Here is a 25,894-nt window from a genome sequence, read left to right as displayed (position 1 = left end):
TTGGTGCTGGAGGGCTTGGTCTCTCACCCTGTTCTTGTTTACCCAGGCTGCACACTGGGCTCACGCCCCTGTCTTTTCATTGTTGCTGGTTTGGAACTAATCCTTCCAATTTCCTTCTGAGACAGGACAAGATGTGTCTGCCTTATTTATTTATTTATTTGACTTCACATATTCCTCTATTTACTTTCTTTTTTTTTCTTCAATGCTCGCTTGCAAATGAGGGTCTGCACGGAGCAGATAAGGCACACCCAGCCAAGGACTGAGGGCACCAAATCAACCAGGAATAAAAAAAAAAAAAAAGTGGAGAGAGGAAGAAATTCTCCTAAAGGAGACAACAAGACATACGGCGTTCATGGCTTTCGCATGAGCTACATTGAGTTATATAAGATCTAAATGTGGCTCTGCCCATTTAAGTCCGGCAGCACCCAAGGTCAGTGAGCAGGACGTGAAATTAGAAAGGCTGCCTGGGCTCCTTGGGGAGGAGGCCGGTGCCATGAGATGGTCAGAGGGAGTCTCCCTGGTCCTCTTATCTTCAGCAAGCACCGAACCCCACAGGCCCTCTAAGGCTAATATATCTACAAAATGGCTCTCACCAGAGTGGCATTGCTGACGACCGGCAGGTCAAACCACCCTGTGCAATGTCACTGAGCCTCCACAGAGCTGACTGGAAGCCAGGAGGGTCTTTCCAATGTGACTGGCTCCTCACAAGGACCCTGTGATGCTGCTGGAGCTCTGTGTGGTTACTTATAGGGCTGTGCTAATGCAGTCTGTGAGCACTGTGAGCTTTTCAGATAATAAATGTTTCATATTTTCCGGGGTTTCACACGCAATCCTGATGACCTCTTTTTATGATTGGCTGACTGCTCTGCGGTTAAGTCTGATAAGGTATTGCAGAGACAATACCGACAAGCCCCTATTGATCCAATGGGCATGACCGCTTATTCAAAAGGAAACAAACAGACAAAGCAAAACAAACAACTTGGGGGCGAATTACATTAAATCTCAGGGAAAAGTATAGGCAAGAGAAACAGGAATTAAATCACTCAGAGAGGAAAAAAGCTGCTGTCCAATTTCTGCTCTCGCCGAGCACGGCTGCTCATAATTCGAGCCGTGGCGAGGCCTGATAAATCTTACATTATCGATATGATCTTCAGGCTCTCAGGCAGGGTGTACGTTATCACAAGTGACATGCTCAATCCTTCCCAGATTACATTCCCAAACCAGCCCACATCCAGGCTGACAACGGCTTTCAGAGGCCGAAATGAATCAGAGACGCCTCCTCAGACGTAGCACACCTGAACCAGAGTGACATCACTCAGAGGTGATAGAGTCCCTGCCGCTCCATCTCCCCCCTCCGTCTGCCGTCCTCAGACCTGAGGCCATTCATAAATACCACTGATATACCCACTCTCCCATCACAAGCACACAGTCACCACATATATCACCGCTTTTCTCATCCAGTCCAACAAGGTTAGTCTTTTTTTTGTGTTTCGTAGCTTCAAGCTAAAAAGAATATGGTGGTTTCCCTAATAGATAAGATAACTGGAGAGGAAGAAAACCCCCAAAGAAACTACACACTGCATTTAGAAAATGCCGCAGAAGCAGCCGCCTCATTCATCACGTCTATTCTTCATCTACTTTTGGCTCATAGATGTGTTACTTTCTGTTGAGAAACGCTGCAGTTAATTAAGCACAAATCCTCCGTTTACTTCTGCGCCGTTACATCTTCATCTACGACGCCGACTGCAGTCCTCGACGGCTGGACTCATTTGTCTCTCTTCTACCTCGGTCGGTAATTTCAATCTGAAACTTTGAGCTGAACTAAGATGCAAACGTAAAGTGAACATGTCTGTGAAGTGATCTCATCGCTTAACACTCATCTCAGCCTCCAGCACCAGCAGATACAAGAGGAGCGCCACAAAAAAATAAGCAAAGAGCCACATTTTTCTATGAGATAAGCATTATGTAACCACTGTGGTTTGGGCTGCAGCAGATTCATGTTATTCCACATCATGAAGATTAATGATGATCATACATATCACACATGTATCTTTATTAAAATGCACTTGGACAGAGAACCTTAATCATTTGGTTTAAATGGAAGATACACTGCTTTGTAATTGATGTTACTTGATGCATATTTTCATTGTTTCACGAATCTCTAACTGATACTGATGATACTTGTGTCGTACATAGAGAGTTTCTCCAGGTTTCATGATTGAAGGTTTAGATCTACGTCATGTCATTGTGTTGGAGATGGTGAGCAGTGAATATTGATGTAACACTGGAGGACTGCAGGTATTTTTAAGGGGCTTTGTGATTTTCTAGCTTCCCTTGAATGACTTTAAACCCCAAGTTCCTAATTTTCTTGCATAAGAAAATGGTTATTTTCAACAGGAGCAAAATCCAGTTGATGATTCCTGTCAGTTATATTTATTCAGGCCTAACATTCTGATTTTTTAGTCCTCTTAAGAACCTGCAGAAACCCTTGTACAGTGTGATTTCCTGGATTTTCAAGCACTCATGTTCTGTGAAGATCTCACGTCATCAATACATGAATGTTAGTATTGATTGATCTCATGTAAATAGTCAAGTGTGAGGAGGAAATGAAACCCAATCACAGAGACTCTAGCATGACATAGCAACACAGTCAGAAACTAATTGATGATATTTGTGTAAAGTGTGTGAAAGGACTCTGACCTGTCACTGTAAGCAGCGGTGGTGGTGGGCTGGGCAAATCTGTATGCTGCATAGCCACCCTGTAAAAAAAAAAAAAAATACCACAGTGTTAATCAATGATTAAGCACAACACGCACAGATAAAGGTTAAATCTGAGAGACACAGTGAAATCACTAAACAGAGTTAATAGTTAAATGTCAGTGCACAGTGTTGGGAGCAGCAGCAGGCCTCCGTCCAGACACCAGAGGGTGCTGTTTGATGTATGGTGTCAGAGGCGCCCCACGCCACCGGGGGATGAATGATGCTCAGGGAGGGGGGAGTGTTCAGTGGGAGCCAGTCATTGACACATCGGAGGCTCATGCCGGTAGCAGCGACAGCATAACAGAGTCCACGTGAGCCAGATCTCCAAATCCAGCCCGGTTTGCTGAGATTGAGGAGGCTCTGCTGCTACATTATTGAAGAGACGCTTTTTTCTTTAGACGACCCCCCTGGCTCGCAAATGAAGTACGAAGGCAGGAGCTGGTCGGACCGTTGGGGAGTCAGGACTGTTGTATTCATTTGCCAGAGTGGGGAAGGAATTAAAGACCTCATTGTGGAGTGCTGCTATTACTCTCTTTGAAAAATGAAGCTGTTCTCCCACTGTTTTTCTATTAGTGCCAGTGGAGTGTGTGCCCATCTGAGTCCATACGGTGGATAGGTGGCTTTTAATAATGCATGTTTTCATTAATTTTTAAAAATTCAAGGGGGAAGACGTCCGATGGAGTGGCGGCGTAGCGATGGTCGCCGCTCGCGCTGCACACGAAACCAGGTCAGGGGCCACGGCGAGTGAATCCCGCTCCTCCGGTTGCAGCCCTTCAGGGTTTTCCGTGGGGACAGGAAGTCACAGCACTTGAGGCAGATGACTTCCTGTGGGACGGCCATGCCTCGGGACTGTGCTGATTACAGCAACAGCCCGAACAAACACAGACCAATAAATCACTCTCGCACATTGTCACATCCTGCACACAACAGAGCAGCACATTTGTTATTTTGTCGTGCCGAGTGTGTGTTTGTGCATTCGTGTGAGTGTGTGTGCGCTCATGTGTGCTTCGACATGGAGATGCATGCATGCATATGTATTAGCACATGCGATGTATATTTATGTATGAATGTATCTGGTCTCATTTCTGCGAACATGGCACAGAGTAACAAAGTACTTTTACTCAGCTACCCTACTGGAGTATTTGTATGACGTCTCTATATGGTTTTACATTATGACAAGATTTAAAATCCAACATATTATTACTGATAAAACTAGTCATTTCAAACCCTTCGTCTTCTAAAACCCAGGATTTTCGCTCACATCACATGTCTATGAATTGTTAAAACTCCACCAAATAGTGATTTTTTCCCCCTCTAAACATCTCACATGGTTTCATTTCAATAATCATCGTTCAATTCATCCAATATGAGATTAGAGAAAAAACGGTCCACAGACTGAAAACAGATGAGTGTATCAGGACTGAGTTTTTTCTTCCTTCGTTTCCCATTAATCATGTGATGAAGCCTTGTATTTCTCTGGTGTCTCTGTTTGTAAAACTGGAGATAAAGTTGTTCAAACAGCTCCACCTCCAGCAGAAACACCAACATTCTGCCACTATTAATAACCTAATATATAATGTCAGAGAGACCAAACCAGGACTTTCACTTCAGGGCTTTAATTACATTCTGCTGCTGATATTTAGATTCTGCCAGGGGTCTCAGCAATAATAGAGTTAGTTTGAGTACATCTTTAAGAAATGAGGGATCATGGGAGTTGTGTTTTTTGCCTCCTCTGCAGATGAGAATCACATCACATTAACAAAATATTAATCACAGGCTGAGTCGCTAAATCAGTGTGTTAGCATTGATGTCAAAAAGCTAATGGTGTCATGTATAATCATATATCAATTAGAAACACCAAACCAGGACTTTCACTTAAAGATTTGATCCACATTTTGCTGCTGATACTTTGTATTTTCACTTAAAAACATAGTATGTGATGTCCTTTTGTTGGCTTGAGCAAAATAAATTATGAAATAGTTCATTTCTATGCTGTGGAATCATGGGAGGAGTTGTTTTCAGCATCATTGTAATCATTTAGAGACAACATTAATGAACTAAAGTTTTATTCTTTTTTACATTTAGTGTCATACATTAATCTATTAATGTTAGCGAAGTAGATTTAATGCCATTGTCACATATCAACAAAAATATTTTAACACAGATATAGTTGTGTTAGTGCAGAAATATTACATATCATAGCATTAATGGTGTGATGTTACATAATCATGTGAAGTTCCTGTTCTTTAACGCTTTCACGTCATTTTGCTGCTGACACATGTCTACTTTTACTTAAGTGGGGTTTTTCATGCAGGCCTTTTAACTTGTAACGGTGTAGTTTTACAGTGCTGTGTTGGTACTTTCCTGTGTGTGTTCACTGTGTGTCTGCAGGTCATGTATCTCCAAACAGAAGATTCAGCACATCATGCTGCTGCTTCTGACAGAAAGTCAGTGTCCACTGAATGATTGTGGAGGACACTAAGGGCTAAGGGAGCGCTTCCTCTCGGTCACAGGAGACCTTCACGTGCACTCAGCCGGTCTGAAGCAGTGCAGTGGCCAGTACCAAAACTAATGGCGCTAAAGCACCAGGGGCCGGCCTGACGGCTTGAGTGATGGTCCGACCTGGTCAGACCTTGGTCACTGGGGGTGCAGACTTTGCTGGGGGTGGTTGAATGAATGTGAGAGACAAACAATATCAGTCAGAGCGCAGTCCAGGTCTCCTCTATGGCAGTGGGTGTCACGACAATAAAACCTGGTGAAATACAGTCCTATCATGTAGGCTGGGGGTGTAAGTCATATATCACCGGGGTTCAGCATTTCTCTCCCAGACTCTGGTCGTCGTCAGGGTGAAAGTGAGAGGCAACTGTCATCTCGCTATCGCAGCAGACGAGAAAAAAGAAGCAGCAGAATCAAAAGGACAAATTACATCCCCCTGCAAACGTTTGGACTGATGTCAAAGTGGGCCAGCGTGGTAATTTCAGCATTATCTCCACAGCTTCCACGCTTTTCTCTGTCAAGGGCGGCGTGCAGCAGGGCCGGCCCCCGATGTGACCCTGCTGCAGCCGACAGCTCCGGAGGGACAGCTAATCCCTTTATCTGCTGCCGCTCCTCTTATCTCCCACATGGTGAGGGGCTGGGAGGAGGAACTGGCTCCACTCAGGCCTGCACCAGACCCCCCGGGGCAGCAGGGATATCCCAGCCAAACACAAACACACAAACAACATCAGGCAGACGGAGGGCGCATGAGGTGGAGGGCTGCCGAAGATCTCAAAGAGCCAGACAAATCCAAACGGAGGAAGGACCTAACTTGACACGGGACACTGAGCCCGGGTCTGCCTCGCTGCCAAAGTCTGAGATCATAGGAAGTGAGAAGAGAGAAGGAGGGAGGAGCTGAGGGGGTTTTAAATTTTGTTGTCGGGTTTCTTGGCACAGCAGACTGAGGCCTAATCGACGCCGGCTTGGCAGCGAGGCTGGGAGAAAGCTGGGGGCTGAAGAGATCACGTTTTTGTCTCTGGGGCTGCGCTTTTTGTCTGCTTTACTTCTGTTTCATCTAAGCAGGCAAGAAGAAAAGCCAACTGTACTTACATAGATCTCTGCGCCATAGAAGCCATCTTGGTACACAACCCTGTGAAATTAGAGAACAGGAGAAGAGTGTTAGCTGATTTGGCATTCAGGCTGCCCAACTGAATCCCAGTTCCTGATGTTTTTTTTTTTTTTCCTATTTCAACCATTTGCAGGTCTATGGGGTCAGCTCTTAGCAGCTTTAGTGTACCACAAATAATGAATGACACATTAAAGCGGGAAGTGCAACCGTTTCACATCCCGGTCCAATTTTCTGCTCTGGTAAAATTGTTTGTCTTTCCAGTTGCTGCAGTGTTGTCAGGAGGGTTGGTGGTGGAGGCGGGAGGAGGGGGGAGGACAAAAGAAGGCAGCGAAGGAGCTCCGTCACATGACTCCGCTATATAAATCAAGCAGCTGCCATCAGTAGCAAAGGGCCCCTGAGTGGGAGGGAGGGGAAGGGAAAGGGGAAGGAAAGGGGGGACGAGGAGCTTCCAGTGCCGAGTCTCCCTGCAGTAAGACGGATCCCGATCTAATCACAGATAGACAACTATCCGGAGCCCTCGGTCGGCCTCCGTCAGACCTCTCCCACGGCCACACAGACCACTGCTGATAAGAGACGAGTGAGGCAGGGCTGCACAAAGCCGGCAGATCAGCACAGGCCTGGTCACAGTCCAGTGAGATCTGCCCAGTAATACGCTATCTCAGCTCTCTATAGCTCTCCCTGTGGCTTTGTCAGCTCCTCCTTTGTCAACAGATGACGTGCAAATGTAAGGACGGGCAGATATATACTTAGATATCAGCAGTGATTTAAGTCCCCGAAGACCCAAAGCTACAAGGATTAACAGAAGAATAGTTGAAATCAGACACGACATCGAAGCATCACACTGTCAAACCCGCGGAGTCAGCAGCGATGGGATGGAACTACATATAGAAGTACAGTCTTGTACTTGAGTGCAGGTAGAAGAAAATACACTCACAAATAAAAGTCCTGCAAGCAAAATACACTTCAAGTATTAAATATCAAAGTGCAGAATGGAACCATTTCACAACTGTAGATGCAATAATGGTCACCTTTAACGTTGCGGCGAATGATGGTGGATCGGACTTTATTTGTACATTTCAACTACCTTCATCTATAATAAAACATCACAATTCAGTGTTTGACTTTATGTTAATAACATGAATCTGCAAAAAAGCTAATACAGTAAATGTAGTGAAGTGAAAAAACGCAACATTTGCTTCTGAGATGATGTAGTGGCAGCATCTCAGGTACTGCAGTAACAGCATGCACTTGTACTGCAGTTTTACCCCAGTACTGAACATCATCTCAGAGACAAATATTATACTTTTTACTCCACTACATTTGTCCGACAGCTTTAGTTCTTTTTACAGTTTAGTTATTCATCATCTTTCTCTCATAAAACCGAAAATTTGGGATAAATTGAAGAATGAAATGTTTCCTGACAGGAACCATTTTACCGCACAGTTGATGATAATACGTACATACCTCTAGTTGTGAAATGTTAAGTTTATTTAAATGCAGAACTTTTACTTGTTGAGTAGTTTCTTGTACTTTTATGACAACACCTGAATACTTCTGAACACCACTGGTACTTGTGTCAGTTAACTTTTGGATAATAATGACAATGCATACAGTATCCCACACAAATTCTGTATCTTATCTTTGGATTTTAATCAGATTATGACCAACACATTTGACTTCAAACGGAAACACAGTCTGATCTGTTTAACGCATGCGAACGCGCAGCATGAAAACATAGATCCAGATTCAACAGAATACAATCAACTGTGTGGTTACTGTCTGTTGTGATTTGAGCTTTGACATGTGATACTCACGCTCCGTAGGCTGGGATGGGTGGTGGTGGTGGAGCTGTGCGGAACGTGTTGTACACAGCCCGCCCCCGACCTCGCAAGTGGGCACCTCTATAGGCCACGGTGGCGCCTGTGGCCGGGTAGGGAAACCCTGTGACTGTGAAAGGAAACACGAGAGAAAATGACTTTGAGAGAACATCCTCGACTTGGCATTGCTTACCTTATGACAGAATACATTAGAGAGAGACGTGTGGCACTGCTTTCCCTATGACAGAATGCATTATGGGGAAGACAAGGAAACAATAGATTTAATCTTTTCTAGGTGCGCCTCATCGAGCACTCTCCCCTTTCCCAGCTCGCTGCTTTGTGCCGTACTCAGCAAGGATCCACATTTGCTGTACGCATCCTTTCCTGATGCCTGGTGAGGGGCAGCCTTGAAGCATAGGCAGGTAATGGATGCAATACCACTAGTTTCGCACCACAGCTTTTGCATAGTTTAAACACAATGGGCTAGCAGAGAGGAGAACAGTGGGAGGGTGGATGGGGGAGATGTAGAGGGCATTTCTAGGTGCCGGGGAGAGACAAATGGGAGGTGAAGGTTGTTGAACAACCTGACTAGATGTTCAGAACTTCCCCAAGGGGATATGGAGCAGATGGGCTGGACAGCCAAGGCCCAAACCTCAGCATGACCCCCATCTCCAAACCCATCTGGGACCATCTTTAGCCAATCACACGACTGCATATGTCCTCTGCTGATGGCTAACGGTGAAACAGGAAGGTGAGCTGGGGTGAAAGGCTCCAGGGTGAGTGGTAAGGGTTGGAGCAGGGCTGTGCAATGTGGATAAAAAACTCATATCTCAATATGTTCAATGCTTCAGTAGGCAGTATTTTTTTGTTGTCATTGGGGGAAAATCCATAACAATATTTCAGGGTTTTGTAATTCAAGTGGCCTGAAAGAAAATGCAACGTCTGTTCCTTCTCGAGGGTTTGCTTTGAGAAAATGTAGCCTGTGACAGAAGATTTCAAAGGTCAACCACAGGTCTTATCAGGGAGACGGCTGTAAAAACAGGTGATTGACAGCAGTAATAACCAGTCACTGTCAAGAACCTGCCAGACGCGTCGTGATTGCACAGGTTGTGTGGTTTCCAAAACCGTTACAGAAGCAACACGGCAGCTCCCCTAACTTGGAGGAGACTGGTTTGAGTTTTCAACAGCAGAGTGACACATTGTCCATCTGCATCTTGAGTTCATGGACAGAGATGAGTGGTACAGGGGATGGTGTGTATTTTTACATTTTGTTTTTTTAATTATTTTCTTTTATGTGGCACACGGAGAACACAGGCTACTGTATCTCCAAACTGTACAGACAAGTGTGGATATCTTGTAAATATTGGTTCCTACATATGAACCCAGTTCTCTACTTCAGTCAAAATGACTTGAGTCCCTTACTGCATTAGTTCATTGATGCTGTAAAATGCACTGTTTAGTTTTAATGTTTTTGTAGCATTATCTGCACAGCACTGGACTCTCTCTCACTCTGGAACCTGAACTATCACCACACATGATGATGATGATGTTTGGTTGTTTAGAAACCCGTGTAGCTGATATTTACATGCGGTCGTTTCTTAAAATGGTTGTGAATATGGTAATAATTTTGATGTTCCTGGCCTTGGTTAGAGGGACGGTGCAACAGAATGTCTCCAGTCAGAGATTAGAGGACAGTGACGTGATCCTTGACTCTCTACTTAACCTTCAATCAGTGCCGCGGCGGTCTGATTACACACTGTGGAGGTGCATACAAACACATGATCTGCAGACATGATTAAGTTGGCCTCCAGCAATCGAAATTCTCTCGCATCCCCCTTCCACTCTGCTCCTTACCCTCTCTCCCTCCCCCAACGCCTGGTCCATCAAAACACACTCACCCCCATTATTCTTCATCCTGGGCTACGCCCCCTCGTCACCCACCCCTCACCTTATTCTTCCTTATTCATTTACATGACATGTTTTGGGTGAATTCATCACAGGCCATTTCCAGATTCTCCAATCAGAAGCTGCAGTGTAATGGCGAGCAGTGAAGCTCCTGTCTGGTCTTGCAGGGGGGGTGGGGGGGTGGGAGAAGTAGTGCAGGTTAATAACATGTATCCAATGTGTTTCAGATGAACCCTCTGCTGCAGAGGAGACAGAAGGCAGCCCCTCGCAATCGCAGATAAACTAGACCGCAATGAAGATCCATGGTGGCTCGTATATAATCACTGGTGTATATAGGTTTGTGGCTGAGGCGTGACAGCGTGGCGTTACTGTGCCGTGTGCACCGTTAACCCTGCAGGTGGACGAGACCGGCGAGCGCTCTAATGAACGATGCACAGCCGAGGCCCGGTGCTACAATGAAGCTGACAGAGAGACAGATTAGTAGTGCTTTTAAAAACACAGAGAGCCAGGTTTAATGTCTTCTGCCATTAACATCACGCTCCATTAGTGGGTCCGCACACATATTCAAACTCTGCGTCTCATTTGGCCAGGTAACGCCCACACAACCCCCCCCCCCCCCCCCCCCAGCACATACGCACCCACCCACCGAGGTGCAGGGCACTTTGTTTGCTGCCAGCATTGCCGATAGACTGCCTGGACTTGCAGGGTGCCCCTTTTCCCCCAAGTGATTTATAAAGCTGACCTTGACATTTAAATTAGTCTCTTTTTTTGGAGCCGTGGACATCTGAATGCGGCTGTGAAAGGGCAAAAAGAATCCTCTTTGATAGTTTTTGAGGTGTTTCCTCCCCGTCTTCACAAATCAATGCTATTTCTAGGCCACGGTTATTATAGTTTTGAATTTTTGATTAGTTTTTGTTTGGTTTGGTTTTATGATTTAACTTGAGGTTCACAAGTGCATAAGTAGATTTAATGTATCTTATTTTGAGGAACTGAGGTGTTATAGTTGAGTTTTTGTTTAATTTCTTGAGCCTGTTTACAATCACACTAATACTCTAATCAACAACTGATTTCTGGAGTTATCAGTTTATTAGTGATCATGCAAACAACATGATGTGATGCTTTATCAGAAAACTACAGTAATCTGATTATGAGAAATCAGATGAACACACCTGGACGTCTCCCCAATAATCTAATGTCTTCGTGCATGCATACCTACTAATCTGATTTATTTCATTCTTTTACATCTGCATGTGTTAAAAAAAAAAAAAAAAGTTAAATCGTAGGAAATGGAAGTGACATTGTGAAACATGAGCTGAAGACAATAACAGGATGTTTGATTCTACCGTCACTACGCACATACGAAAACCTGACGATTCGATGATGGACTAAAACCTCTAAACCAGGGTTTTTTCACATTTATAAAGTGTATGTTAATGGGCTCAGTGTCAGTTGGGGTTTTTATTTATTTTTTTTGTTATTGTGAGGAAAGACATGATTTCTAGAAGGTGTATAAGGTAGGATGAAAAAAAATCATCAAATATAAGCTGTTTCACCATAAACACAGTTTGACCCACATTAACACCTTGAGCGGAACCAAAACAAAAACAAAAATTGCAGGTAAAATCTGCTCTGTTTTCATTTTAGTTTCTGCTTTTTACAGCTAGTTTTAGTTTTAGTCTCCACCATAATAACCCTGTTCTGGGCCACAGAAAGTCCTATTGCTTCTTTCTTTCTTTTCTGGAAATTTGTATGCAATATGCATGCAGTGATGTATGTGAATGTAAACTCATAATGAGTTGGCGATAGGCTACAGTGCTTCAATAATAACCCATAAATCAAAGGCTCTGTCACACCTTGGTAAGCCCGTGAAAAGCAACAACAGCCACGGTGTATGAAAGCACAAACCTGGTCTAGCCACCAAAGTCAAACACCTTTTCCGGGAGGGGGGCTGGAGAAAATATGAGTTATGTGCCGGAGGGCGGCGGGGTCACACTGCACCTCATATGTCATATGTGTCAACCTGAGAGAAGCTCAATACCTGCAGAGCCAGTTGGACCTGAGGTAATCCAGCTCTGTGCCAATGATGGGGTCATAACCGGCTCCCATAAAGAAAGATCTGATTTTCCACAAGGTTGATCTCTCTAATACTTCCTGCTCAAATACATGGGGCAATGAGCACTTAATCCACGCACAGGGGACCAAAAACAGCTTAATCTAATCAAGAGTCTGGAGCTTAATTATCCCCCGAACGTACACTCCAACAATGAGAGGATCTGTCTACATATATTAAGATGGCAATTAGCCTTTCTTTTCTGTCATTTACACAGCTGGTAGGTTTTCACCAGTCTTCAAGAAAACTGCACCTCAGCAGCAGAAAAACGGATAAATGAAAAGCCACTCGTCTGCCGTCCCTCTGTGGAAGGAGCTGCGGTGGAGGGGCTTCGGTGCTCGCCGGGGGGGCGGCGGCCAGATGACGGGATTTCAGAGCGGCAGCTGTCCGTGGTGCTGAAACCATCCAGCAGGAGAAGGAATCTAGAAAAGTTGGCCAATTTTATGAAGATGAGAAACAGGGGTATAGGGGCTGCATATAGATTTGATTTGTTTTGTGGAGCCTTTGTTTTGTTTTTTTTCATTAAGAGCTGCAGGACTTTTATTAAAGAAAAACAATGAGAGGAAGTATTAACGTGGATTAAACCTGCGCGATGAAAGAAAACCTGCAACGATGACACAACACCTCATACTGATGTGTGCATTAGCTACACAGGACCTTTAACACCGCTAACAGACCACAAACTCTGAACAGCCTACTGAATAAAGAAATTAAATTAATTATATTATTGAACAAATTGCACATGAATGCCCTGGCAATTAAACAGAACATTAATTTAAATAAGACATTATAACTCCAAGAAATTAAAGTTTTATTTCCCCTGCTCCAGTTGAAATATTTTCTTCTAAACTCAACCAAAAAAAAAAAAAAACCCAAAAAAACATCTCTACAAATGAAATAATAATAATAATAATAATAATAATAATAAAATATATATATATATATATATATATATATATATATATATATATATATATATATATATTTGGGGAAAAACACAAATGATTAAATAGATGGCAATAAAAATAACTAACGTCTCCCTTTACACTCAGCTAGGCCTTTGACTGCATCTGACAAGGTGCAGATCTGTAGTAAGAGGAAAAAAGTATTCTTTTTATTCATCGTAGTATTTTAAATGTGTTTGTTGTGGTTCATTGTGTTTAACGTTCATACCACAATGCAAGTCAGATTAATTAGTCGGCACAGGTAGATGTACACTAGAGCAGTAAAAACACACCCTTAAAGGATTGAAAACAGTCACTACATGTTCGACACTTCACTGGTGACTATTTACATGAACACAGTCTGGAGACATATCAGATATATCAGTTATTAAAGGTCTTTGTTAATAAAGTATGTAGTCAGATTAATGACCTGTAGGTGGTGGTTTATGGGTAATGTTCTTGAGGTTGTAGCATTTTTGGAGTTAGCTTGATGGTTGTTCGGATTATGTTGCACTGCTTTCATTGGCGCACAACTCGCTGAAAAAGTCATGTTGTATGATACTGTGTTTTGCTGATGATATGTATTATTTTCAGAAAAAAACAATACACAGACTAGCGGCTTTAATTTTGTGGTTCAACTCTCTGCTCAATGTCAATAATTCTAAAATATCATCATAGACACTAGGTGTCTAAGTCGCAGCTTTTTGTGATCATGTAATGGCCAAAAGCTAACAATATGATTCAAGTCAATGAGCAGCTCTAAACCTTGATCTGGAGCAGGGTGGAAATAAAATTTCATTTTATAAATCCCAAAAGTGAGCATTAAAACTGGGAATTAAACACAGACCTGGTAGAATTTTACTCCACTCGCTTTGTAAAACTCAAACCTTGACAACAACTGAACAAAGATGCTAATGGAGACTGCATGTTAAGACGCTTAAAACTAAATGATGTAAATTTTCATAAAGGAAGATATTTTGATTGACCTTTTACAGATGAATGATACTGATACAGATAATTGTACCACTATGGTTAAAGCATATTGACATTTATACTGAGAACAGAATCAAACTGTTCCAAGCAGTTGGAAAGGAATAGAGGTTTTTTTTTTTTTAACTTTAGTTTTCCTTCAAAAACTTTTGCTTTTCATTGGCTACACTGCAACTTAGCCACAAAATGCAAAGTTTATGATATGGGCAATCACCAAATCATTGCTTTAATTATTAAGTTAAACTATATTACCTTTTTTAATGTCAGTTAAAAGGAAAAGAATGTGAAAAAAATCTACTTTTAAAGCTATTTTTGGGCCTAAACTAGGCTATCTGCGATAAAAGCAGTAAAAAAAGCAGACACACTATGGTACAGTGACAAACAACAGAAGGTGATAAACAACATCTTCACTAATTCATCTACACTGCATAAATGTGAACTTTTCTGATGAGTAATGTACAGATAATTGCCTTTAAATTTTTTACTTGTGGATGTTTGGAAAGTAAGGAATTCATTCACTAACTGAAAAGTCTCCATTTGTGGTCTAAGCGTCTGTCTTCCTGTTAGCTTGTATGTGAAGCAGCACACAGTAAAAGCTAAAGTGTGCACATTCTGGATGTCGACGGCCACTGCGCGCCATGATTTGTACCATCGCTGTGTTTTATTGCCAATCGCTCCATTTGACTGGCAACCCAATCCACGACCCCCTCCCCTCTGGAGACGGCGCCCGGTGCCAACAGAGGACACGGACCTGAGGCCAGCGCTGCCCGCCCGCACTGCTCTGCGCGCTCCACCCCCCTCCTCCATCAGTAGGAGGAGCCAATCTACCCTGGAAGAGGTTAAGAGCGGGGAGCCGGCGTGAGGCTCTCATCCGTCATTCTCCTGAATGGGTTTTGAGGACAATAAACCTGTAGCGCCAGGACGAATGGAGACGAAGTGTGCTGTCACCGAGCCAGGATTTATGGCTCCCAATTTCACTGATCTCCCGCACAGAAATGAGGACTGATAAACAGTGATTAATCGCCTTTATATCCCATTTTACTCCCACCAAAAGTGTATTAACTGTAGCTATGATGATTTTGGAATACGTCCTGAATCCAGCGCACCTGATTCCTTTTTTTTTTTTCTTTTTGTTCAGGAGGGGAGGAGCATCTTGCTGAAAGCCATGGTCACTGCTCTTATTTATTCCGCACTATTTTCAGAGTTAAAACAGCCTCGTGGCACTCATTAGGACGGTTTTGTTTCAAAAATGTATCTCTTATTTACGTTTCCCATCTTCCCAGCTGGCAAGCATATGTTGTCGTTTAGGCTTGGCAAACTCCAGCGCCATGTCAAGACGACTTGAAAAATTAGCAGCCAATAAATCACCCAACCCCTCCTGCTTCCCCTGCCTGGAGTGGTGGACCACACTCCCTCTGATTTATGAGATGATTTGGGAAAGTGTGTGTGCGTGAGTGTGTGTGAGTGTAAAATGGAGAAAGTGCATGAAAGAGGCGACATGTATATGTGTCTGTGTTCTACATAGGTTATCTATTTCTGTATGCTCAAATGCTTAGGTCCGAATGTAAAAAAAATCTGAATATATAGGTCAAAGAAATGTATGTTGAACAAGTTAAGACTGAAGAGTCCACTTGAACATATGTTTGAATGCACGTCTGGAGAGGGATGTGTGGATGTTTGTACGTGTATAATTATCAGGGTAAGATGTCGGAAACAAGAAAGTGGTGGGGGGAGGAGGAGGGTGAGAGGCAGGGGAGAAGGCACGGAGGGGGTGAGGGGTTGGGATGAAATAAAAATGATAGATGGCTGCTTTCTGTCATGGACAGTTATTTAGAGGTTCGCCGTAAAGCTGTCCGGGGAATGAACAGATTTTAGTCTAATGAGCAGAAAGGAAAGCCGTTAAAGTGGCGCGATGTGCTCAGCACTTCTTCCAAATGAAATAGTACCATTTCCCCCTCATTAAAATGCAAAGGGTTCATATAACATACAGCAATAAAGCTGGCATGTCGAGGCAGGGAGAGATAGGGAAAACCCCACTGAGCTCATCTCATTCCTCCATTACTGAGACCAGAAGGAATAGCGGCCTTCGACAGGGTAGGTGCCAACAATATCGCTCACTCAATCTCCCTTATTCGGTTAGCTCTGTAAAAGTCAATCTGGCGCACTTGGCAAATCCATCCACAGCAGCAGCCTCCACAATCTGATAACAGTTGCAGGGGCGCTTGCTCTTGAAATCATTTTTTTCAGCTTTACAGTTGCACACGGAGCAAACAATGGCTCAGGCTCCCTCAGCCACTCAGAGAGGCTTGGATCATCCACTGCTTATCTGGGCCGCTCTCAGATTCACTTTGATTTGAGGGGAATTTCATGTTCAGTAGGTTCAGGATGAACCTGATTGTAGAAATTCTGGGGCCAGATTGGGATTGGTTGTGGCTGATAGTGGCCTCGGGTACAGAGGAAAACACACTATAATATGAAAGTGCAGGCGACTCACCGGCGTACAGTTCAGGACCGTAGACGGCACCGACCACTGGATTCAGCTTCCAGCCTGAAGAACAAACAAACAAACACTGGGTGAAAAACAACAACAGGAGCCGTAGTACCTCTGGGTTTTTCATGATAAAAGTAAGTGATGGAATCTGATCCACTCATGACTGTCCACAGTGTCCTTATGGAAATCCAACTGGTTGGTTTGGAAAAAAGTGAAACTGTAGAATATGGAGCGTGATGTGTTGATGTGAAACTGAAAACATTGGGGAGATGCGCTATAACCCCCCAGTTCCAAAAGCATGTAGTCAGCGCAGTGCTGTACTAATGTCAAAATGTTCCTCAAACAGTTTTTAACTTTTTTAAAACTCTTTTTTTGTATTTCATCAACTTGAGCCATAAACAAATGATAACCCTTTAAAGGCCATGTTTGTAATGTAAACAAACCATACTTTTTGATGCTAAAAAACTTTTTTCCAATATACTACATACAAATTAGATTTTTTTTGTAGCCTGGTATATGTCAAGGATTAATAAGAACATTGGTTAATATGTATTATTATTTTTTGTGCTAGGTCAAATGTTAAAAGCTAAAATGTGTCAATGCACATTTTTTACTTGCTTCAGTGAGGGGCGTTAGTGTTGTAATTTTCCATTGTTTACAATGTGTTGATTTTAGTGGCTGAATCAGAATATTAAAAATCATGAGAAAATGAACAACTTTTGAATTCTGATCAAATACAAATAATGACAAAAAATATGACCTTTTATATCATGAAGTGCAAAGTGTGCATACGCTCTCCTGGATACTGGTTATTTTGGGATATGGATGAACATGATGTGTCTTTCTTTTTGCTCTATTTTAACCGTGACTATAACTAATGCTGAACATCTTATAAACAGAAAGGCAGGATCTTCTTAAACAATTCAACCACAAAAACAGTAAAAAGAACCGATTGTAACTCTTACCATTTGTGTAAGGGTTGGCCACTTTTTTGTTTGTCATCACTCGTGCTGTTGCGTTGTTCACCTGTTCAAATTGATAAAATGTAGTGTGTGACCACTCGGCGTTGCATTCACTGTTCATTCATATGATGCGTTCACGGTCGACTAAAATGCAAGCAGCCGACCAGGACTAAATAACAAATTCATAACATGATAAATAAAAATGGGTTGGCACAAGCACTGAATTTAGTTCGCCTTTTCAGAAATTCATCATTCCAGCTTCTTTTTTTTAAGATTTTTCAATTACTGGGGGGGAAAAAGGCGAAAGCATGCACCAATTACCGACACATATGAATAAAATAAAAGAGCATCCTCCAAAATCAGTAATTGGTAGGGTAAACAAATGGACTCCAACAGAAAAACACAGACAGTGCTTTGATTTTCTTCTATTGACCTGATGGGAATGACTGAGTGGGGGCTCAGCTCGTCGCAGGATCGGAGCAGGCAGCACTAAACGATGGTGACAGGGGGAATGCAGGCCTTCTCCGATCTGACACAAACCCAGAGGATGACGGCATGCATTCATTCTGCATTGTCAGGTGATGATGGACAACTGGTGTGTCCGGGTTGACATGTATGGATCCCGCATTCTACTGAGAACAGGTTATACGCACCATTATGCACGCATGCATCCATGCACACACAGCGGCCACATGCTTATTCATGGCTTTAAATGTAAGTTGAGAAGGGTTTGGACAGCAGGCAGGAAGGAAGAAGGATGGGGGGGGAAGAGAAAAAATGAAAGCACCTCTATTTTGCGTCCCTCTACGATTGTACCGTTTAGTTTCTCCCGTGCACGATCAGCATCTGTGCTTGTTTCAAAAGTTACAAACCCAAAGCCCTGAGAGTTAGCCACCGGTGGAGAAAGAAGAAGAAAGAAAAGGAGGATGGACACACACACATTCACACAAAGAGGGGGGAGAGAGAGAGAGGAAAGAGAGGTGAGAAGGCAGGAGTAGGTGAGCAGCGGCGGCGGCAGAGTCGAGTTGTAAGCAGCCAGATTAATTAGAGGCAGTTAGTGAGGCGTCAGGAAACAGCAAACAGAGAGATCCGAGGAGGAGAGGATAACAGTGACATGACCTCACACAACAACACCAACAAACCTGCCTGCTTTACCCAATTAAACAGCACAGCACCGGTGCCATCGGTGAATGTCAGGAAGCAGCGGATGCAAAACACTGTGTTAGCTGCCATAATAGTCGTATAATTATCTACACAACTTCAGCCGCTCAAAAAACGGCCCCGTCTGCCTTTGAAGGCGACGGGTAGAAGGAGTTCTCCCAGGAGATGTTCACTTGATCTCTGACTATTTCTAATTCGCTGCACTAATAAGTAGGACATTCTTATTTTTTTTATGAAGGGAGTTGAAGATTACGCCGGCTCATTGATGCAAAAAAGTGAATGGTGTCACCGCAAATACCATGATCTGATATCTGATAGAGAACGAGGAGGATATTGACTTTAAACCCTGACCAAAATACACCCAACCTCTCATTTCCATCCCCCCACCTCGAACTCTCTGTCTCCCCGGCTCCCCTGGGGGGTTTGTCACTTCCTTGAGTTATGTGGACTGGGAAACTGGACCTGAGCTCTATAGCAGGAGCATTAAGATATGCTGGCCAAACAAGTCCCATTCCTTTGGTTTCTATATATACTTGTAGAGGTATGGGCAGGGGAAGAGGGAGCGTGGCCGGCGCTGCCTGATAATTGCTTGAGGATGTAATACATGTGAGAGATGGCGAGCGGCGTGATCTCGTATGCATACACAGGATCTCCGGGCTGCTATTCCTAGCATAAATAACACGGGACCTGTCCTTGGGGAAAGAGAGATAAAGAAATAAATTCAAAAAAGGAATTGAGGGCAAAATTAATCCTTTGGACATTCACCCGGCTGTGGTTACCCCCCTCTATCTTTTTTTTTTATCATGCACAAATAATTAGCTTACAAGAGGGGAGAGCGGAGCCACCATTTTTCAAAGGAGACAAACATATTGAATGCAAATTGCCAAAGCTTCATAGGAAATAGATTGTTTATTAATGGCCTGGTAGGTTCATTATATAGCACACAGGGTGTGGGAGAGAGAGGGAGAGAGAGAGGCATCATGGGTAATGGCTTTGTAGGGCACAAACAATAAATGCTTGTTACGGCGGAGGAGGCAGGTTTATCCGGTGCTCAATCTTGTCTGGCAGCGGCAGAGGCAGCGTCGCCGGGTGCAGCCTCCCTCCATCCCTGTATATGAGCCCAAACGACTCCCAGGTATGAATGGGAATCAATAGTATTCATGCCTCAACACCCAGCCGGGGAGCCTGTCTCCTTTATGAATGGAAAGCCGTGGAGCTTAGTACACTCTATTAAATGAACAGCTGGATGAGTAGCACTCGGCTGTTCACACCGCTGCAGGCTTCACCTGTCCATGGTAGGTGGTTAGGAGACTGATACTGCAGCGAATGCAGCAGCACCAAGGCGGAGCGGGTGGGGGGGTGGGGGCTTTTCCCTTTTTTTCTGCTTGTGTGTTGGTATTCTTGGTTTAGGTGGAGAAATTTCCCCTGAGGTGCATATATACAATCAAAAAATGTGCAATGGAAACATCTAAAATAAGGTTTTAAGAGCAGAAATTTAATTTCCATCCATTTTGTAAGATTTTCTGAGGCTGTTGATATGGAATATTCTGCCCAGGGTCCACGATTTATATGAAAAGACCAAAACAAACGGATTGCTTATGTATCTGATGCATGATTTAGAGCCGGAAAACGGATTAAATCAGTGGTTGGATCTAAGTCAGTACCAACTGGGGGCTTGGACTTTACTCCACTGTTTCTATTTCCTGCAGCTTTATCCTCCTTCTCCGCTGCATCTGAGACAAATACTGGACTTTTACTACATTTGTCTGACACTCCCAACTATCTACAACTGGCTCCACATTGACTCAAAGTATCAAAATACTCCTACACCATGGTAATGAGGTATTTTATACACCTTTACATCTGTACAATCAAATGCTGTTAAAGCGAAAGCAGCAAAATCCTTTTAAACCAGTATTTTTGTCCAATTCACTGATTTCTCTTCTACATCGCTGTGTAATAAGTTGGATCATTTCCTCTACATCATCTCTTACAGATGTCCCCGACATTCCTCAGCTCAAAACCCAGAAGAGATATTTGCTGTCTCTCCTCCTGACATTAAAATGTACAAAAATTAATTAAATCTACATTTTCTACTGACACTCAGTAGCTGAGATGAACAGATCAGTGAAGCAAAAAGGAAAAGCAACGCTCCAGGTGGAAAAAGTATCCAGAGCCTTTACTCAACTAAAAGTACAAACACCACAAGCCCTGAAATCCAAACCTTATGGACTTTTTCCACATTATACTATTATAAATTATACATATTATTAGTTTAACTCAAAGAGGAGCATCTTTAGTGTCAAAGAAACTGCATGTGTTTGTGTGTGAAAACTACATGTATTGAATGTATTGAAAGTTAGTGCAGTAATAATAGTTCCTAATGAATGTGATGAAGTTAAAAAGAATAAAGTTTGTCTAATTTGTACCTTAATACAAGAGTAACCTCTTATATTTTTACATTTTATTGCATTTCACTCACGTTTGGGTCAGTTTGGAGAGAGTGTAATATAATAATGTTTACATGTAAAAGTACTGACTTCTGTACTTGTAATGTGTTGTTTGTTCCTTTACATAATGAAACGATCGGAGAACTTCTTCCACCTCTGTTAAAAAGTTTCGACTGAACGCGCCCACACAGGTTTATTTATACTCAGTGGGAAACGCTAACGCCTGCACACACTCCACCACACACACTTTTTCTTAAATAGTTAAGTTTTTAATAGTTTTAGTATCTTCATCAGGTCAAAATGTTTGAAAAATGTGGAAACCATCCATATTTCTACCTGGGCCGACGGGGTGTGGAGATGACAGGTGTGTTTAACCATCCAGAACCACCCAGCAGACGGAACCAGAGGCAATAAACTGTTCAATACACAAATATCAAACCTACAGCTTTTATAAGCATCACATCATTCATCTCCACGTCATGATGTTCTCAACAAGGAAATCTGGTCTAAACACCCGTCCATAACAAGTTAGAATCACCTGTTGGATGAATAATCTGACTGATGTTTAACCCTTAGGGCCTGATTTACTAAAGGCTTGCTCGAGTAAAAGCGTGCGCAAACTTGACTGCGCACGCAAAAACACCACGCTGAAGCTTATCTACTGACAGGACGCAGCGACGGTTGTGTCTCTCAAATGGGCAAAATAGCTGACACAACCCATTTAGCGAGTTTGCCCTGATGAATAAGCAATATGGGCATTTCTACCAGAACGCACAAAATTTTTAGTGAGAGTAGATGCAAATATTTATGTAGTGCACGGAATGTGATTTAAAAACCTGAAACTGATTGTGGTGAAACGTCTTTAGCACGTCTGAAAGGCAGGGTTTAACTGGCACAGCTTTGCGCAAAACTGGCTGCAGTTGTTGTGGCGAGGAGGCGACATAGGCACAACCAAAGTAAACACACAAAACCAATCTTTTCTGCTCGCCTCAACATTTTTGGAATGACGGATGAAAAAATAATTGAGACTTATGGCCTACTCAGCAACGCCATTTTAGAACTTCTAGATGAACTAGGGGATGATTTGGAGGAGTCAACCAATACCTTCTATGATGAAACTCCTCCAACGTTACATTTCCGTGCATCTGTGTCATTCCAGTCACTCTTGCCATTAGCGCTGCCGTATCCCAGAGCAGTTTTTCCAGCGTACTGTCTCCATGACGACAACCAGTAGCGCACGCAAAATCCTCATTTAAATAGGGCTGTCTCCAAGACTTTGCACCTGTTGTCATTTGTGCAGGCAATCTTAGTTGACACGTAAATCAATAGCATGTGCATTTTTTAGTGCGAGCAAGCAAATTTGCATCGGTTATTTGTGATCTTAGTAAATCAGGCCCTCAGATGCATAAGTGGTTCAACAATTACCCAGTGAGGTTGTTTTATTGTAATATCTTTGTAATGAAAAGTTATGTCGAATTCCAAGTATTTCCCAAAAACTATTGTTATTGACGTCATGCCATTTAAATTTTTAACTTAACTTTTATAGATTTGATGAAATTGTAGATTTTGTGTTACTACCACAATCTTCCATAGTTGAGTCAACATGACCCACATTCATTTTCAGGGGAGTTTCATCTGAACCTTTGATTCATTCTACAGCAAAGCCAGAGGACGGACTCACAAAATGGATGTTGACATTGTTCTACTGCTGTTATGTACTACTATGCTACATATTATATACTATATATACTTTGCTTTTCAAATTTTCAAAATACTTTAAAAAATATTTTCAAATTTTAAAAATGTTTACACACACACACACACACACACACACACATATTTCAAACATAAAATCATTCTTTTATGGACCACACTATAATACAAATGATTATTTTTAACATGCCAAAATGATAAATGTGGTATGAAAACAACATTCATTTTAACGGGTCATTTTGACCCATTTATGGACTAGTGGAGGGTCCAGACACTCGTGCATCTAAGGGTTAAAATATACAAGTTCTAACATAATTCTACCGTCACTTAGCATTTGAGACACAAAGTTTGATCTGATTCTCTATTTTTTGCAGATGCTGTTTTTGACAATTACTCCTTTCAATCTCAGAAAAACTGAACAGAAAATGAAACAACAAAAACACTTTTTAAGGAAACTAGTTGTTTTTATCATAGATTTCTGTCTTTGGGAGAAACAGACTGAAAGAAAAAACAGACTAATTGTTTGTTTTGGTCTTTTCATTGCATCGTATCTTTAAAAAATATAGAATAAGACTTTAACTGTGACTTAAACATGCTTTATTCCTCCAATCTAGTGTTTAGAAAACAGATTAAATATATATATTTTAATAGGAGGTACAGGTAAATGAGTTGTTTTTATAGATTTCTGTTTACTGGGAAACAAACAGAAGATGGAAATCTGATGAAATGCCAGACTAATTGTTTGTTTTGGTCTTTTCTTTGCATTTTGCCATTAAAAAATATAGAATAAGACTAGAGGAGCGCCTTCTAAACACACCAACCTGGTCAATTGATACAAAATCTTTCAATCTTGTGTCCATTAATCCACAACAAATTTGCATGATTTTACATTTACACTGAAATTAAATATCTGTATTTGTAGAGGAAACCATAAACCTGTGAGCTAGATTATTAGATTCCTGTGATCAGAATTACCAGACAGTGAAGGGAAATCAGAAGAAATGAGTGATGATTAGTTTTGGTCCTGTCAGATTTGTTTGGTCTTTTCATTGGATTATATTAGTTTGAAAATAAATAATATGACTGAAAGCTCCTTAAAATGAAGACGGCTGTAAACCTCTGACCTGTTTGTCCACGAGAGTCCATGAATTTAAAACTCATTTACATAATTTAATGTTACCAGCGTTGTGGCAAAGGTTTATGTTGAAATTAAATATATGTTTTTGAAAGAAACTACAAAAAATGGGAGCTGGAGAAACAGACGGTCTTTTCATTGCATTTTGCTGCTGTAAAAATATAGCACACGGCGTAAACACTTCCAACCTTCAGACTAATGTCCATGATTTAGCACTGTCGGTGTTTAGCGGAAGAGTTTACATCAAAATTAAATATATCTGTACAGTTAGATGAAAATATTAACATGGATTTATGGAAAAACAGACCATTTACCAGAGAAATCAGAAAAAAAAATAACACTATAGTTGTGTGTTTTGGTCTTTTCACAGCATTTTGTCATTACAAAATATTCATAATAATATTAATAAATAAATAACACTAATATTTTTGTCATAGTAAATGCTGTAAATAGTAAAGTAGTAGTAGTAACAACAATTATGTAAATATACTTCCAATCTGTTCATCCACTCTTTAAAATCTTTCAATCTAGTCCATGAATCTAAAGCAAAGGTGCATGATTTAGTTCCACAGATTGAAACTAAACTAAACTAAACTAAACTAAACATGTTTTTAGAGATTCCTGTGTCTTGTGTGTTTTACTTTTCTCTTTGTGTTTTGTCATTAGAAGAAATAAACAAAAACACTTGTATTTATAAATGATGATGTGAATATTCTTCCAACCTCCGACTGTTTCAGTCTAGAGTCTGTTCATCTAAAACCAATTTACATGTGGAAATATATATCTAAATTTCTCTCTTCAGGATAAACAAACCAGATGAAATGACAGATTAACAGTTTGTTTTGGTCTTTTCACTGCTAACCCTCCCCCCCAACCTGTTCATTAAAACTTTATTCATTTTTGTGTCAGAATCTTCACCACATTTACACTATAGGGACAAAAGTATTGGGACACATCATGGCTACCGCATTAAGATGTCCTGTTCATGCTGATTTGACATATAGACATCAATATTTTCTAATTTAATGTTAAATGAGAGATTTTTCTTCCTAAGTGAAATGTGAAGAAAGTAGATGGTTATCTGTAGGAGCATGAAAAATATGTTAGAAATTTGGAGGTAGAACATTCAAGATCATAGTCATAGATAAAAAAAACAAAACAAACAAAATCAGCGTTGAGAGAAATGAAGAAAAAAACATCTCTGAGGTATTTTGGAAGCAAAGATAACAATTTAAACAAAAGTAACCAGTGCAATGCAATGATATTTATCATGATATAGAACTACATTATAACATTCGTCATTATTGATTTGTAGCCCAGACCTGTTAGAAAAGAAACACCTGAATTCAACGTGTCCCAATACTTTTGTCCATATAGTGTTCTGTTTTCAGGAGAAACAAACCAGATGAAATGATGGATTAACTGTTTGTTTTGGTCTTCTGGTTGTGTTTTGTATATATATATATATATATAAACAGAATAAATACAGATTAACACCACCAGCTCCTTCTTAATGATGTCCTGAACCATCTCTACGCATTTTAGCGTCAGAATCTTCCACACATTTATCTGTAAACCCTCCCTAAAGACTTCCATCTGCGTTACTGAGACCCGGATGATAAAACCTGAATAACGCCGGGCCTGTTCTAATCAACGGTCCGGCTTCAAAGACGGACCACGGTTCCACTTCCATCAGACCTGCAGCCCGACCGACGCTGAATTAAGTGAATTGTGAAACAGCTCAATAACGAATTGATTGACAGGGCTAATGATTCACAACTCGGGTTAGAGCTGCAACAACAAAAAAACAATAGGGAGGGAGGGAGAGAGGCATGGTGGATGCTTCTCTCCA

At 41.7% G+C, this 25,894-nt stretch overlaps 1 protein-coding gene across 2 annotated transcripts in view; it reads right to left on the bottom strand.

Annotated features, from left to right (window-relative positions):
* The window catches only part of LOC115423903 (RNA binding protein fox-1 homolog 3-like), a 716,495-nt gene that overhangs the window by 3,306 nt on the left and 687,295 nt on the right, over window positions 1-25,894 (bottom strand). For both annotated transcript variants that reach the window (XM_030140918.1, XM_030140919.1), the window contains 6 exons: window positions 18,371-18,463; window positions 17,587-17,647; window positions 16,625-16,678; window positions 8,179-8,311; window positions 6,346-6,385; window positions 2,701-2,759 (listed from right to left, as the gene is read on the bottom strand). In XM_030140918.1, the coding sequence (XP_029996778.1) occupies window positions 2,701-2,759; window positions 6,346-6,385; window positions 8,179-8,311; window positions 16,625-16,678; window positions 17,587-17,647; window positions 18,371-18,463 (440 nt within the window). The remainder of the gene's footprint in view (window positions 1-2,700; window positions 2,760-6,345; window positions 6,386-8,178; window positions 8,312-16,624; window positions 16,679-17,586; window positions 17,648-18,370; window positions 18,464-25,894) is intronic.

The sequence above is a fragment of the Sphaeramia orbicularis genome, chromosome 8 (genome assembly GCF_902148855.1).
Source record: "Sphaeramia orbicularis chromosome 8, fSphaOr1.1, whole genome shotgun sequence".
Lineage (NCBI taxonomy): Eukaryota > Metazoa > Chordata > Actinopteri > Kurtiformes > Apogonidae > Sphaeramia > Sphaeramia orbicularis.
This window is presented reverse-complemented; position numbering and strand designations above follow the sequence as displayed.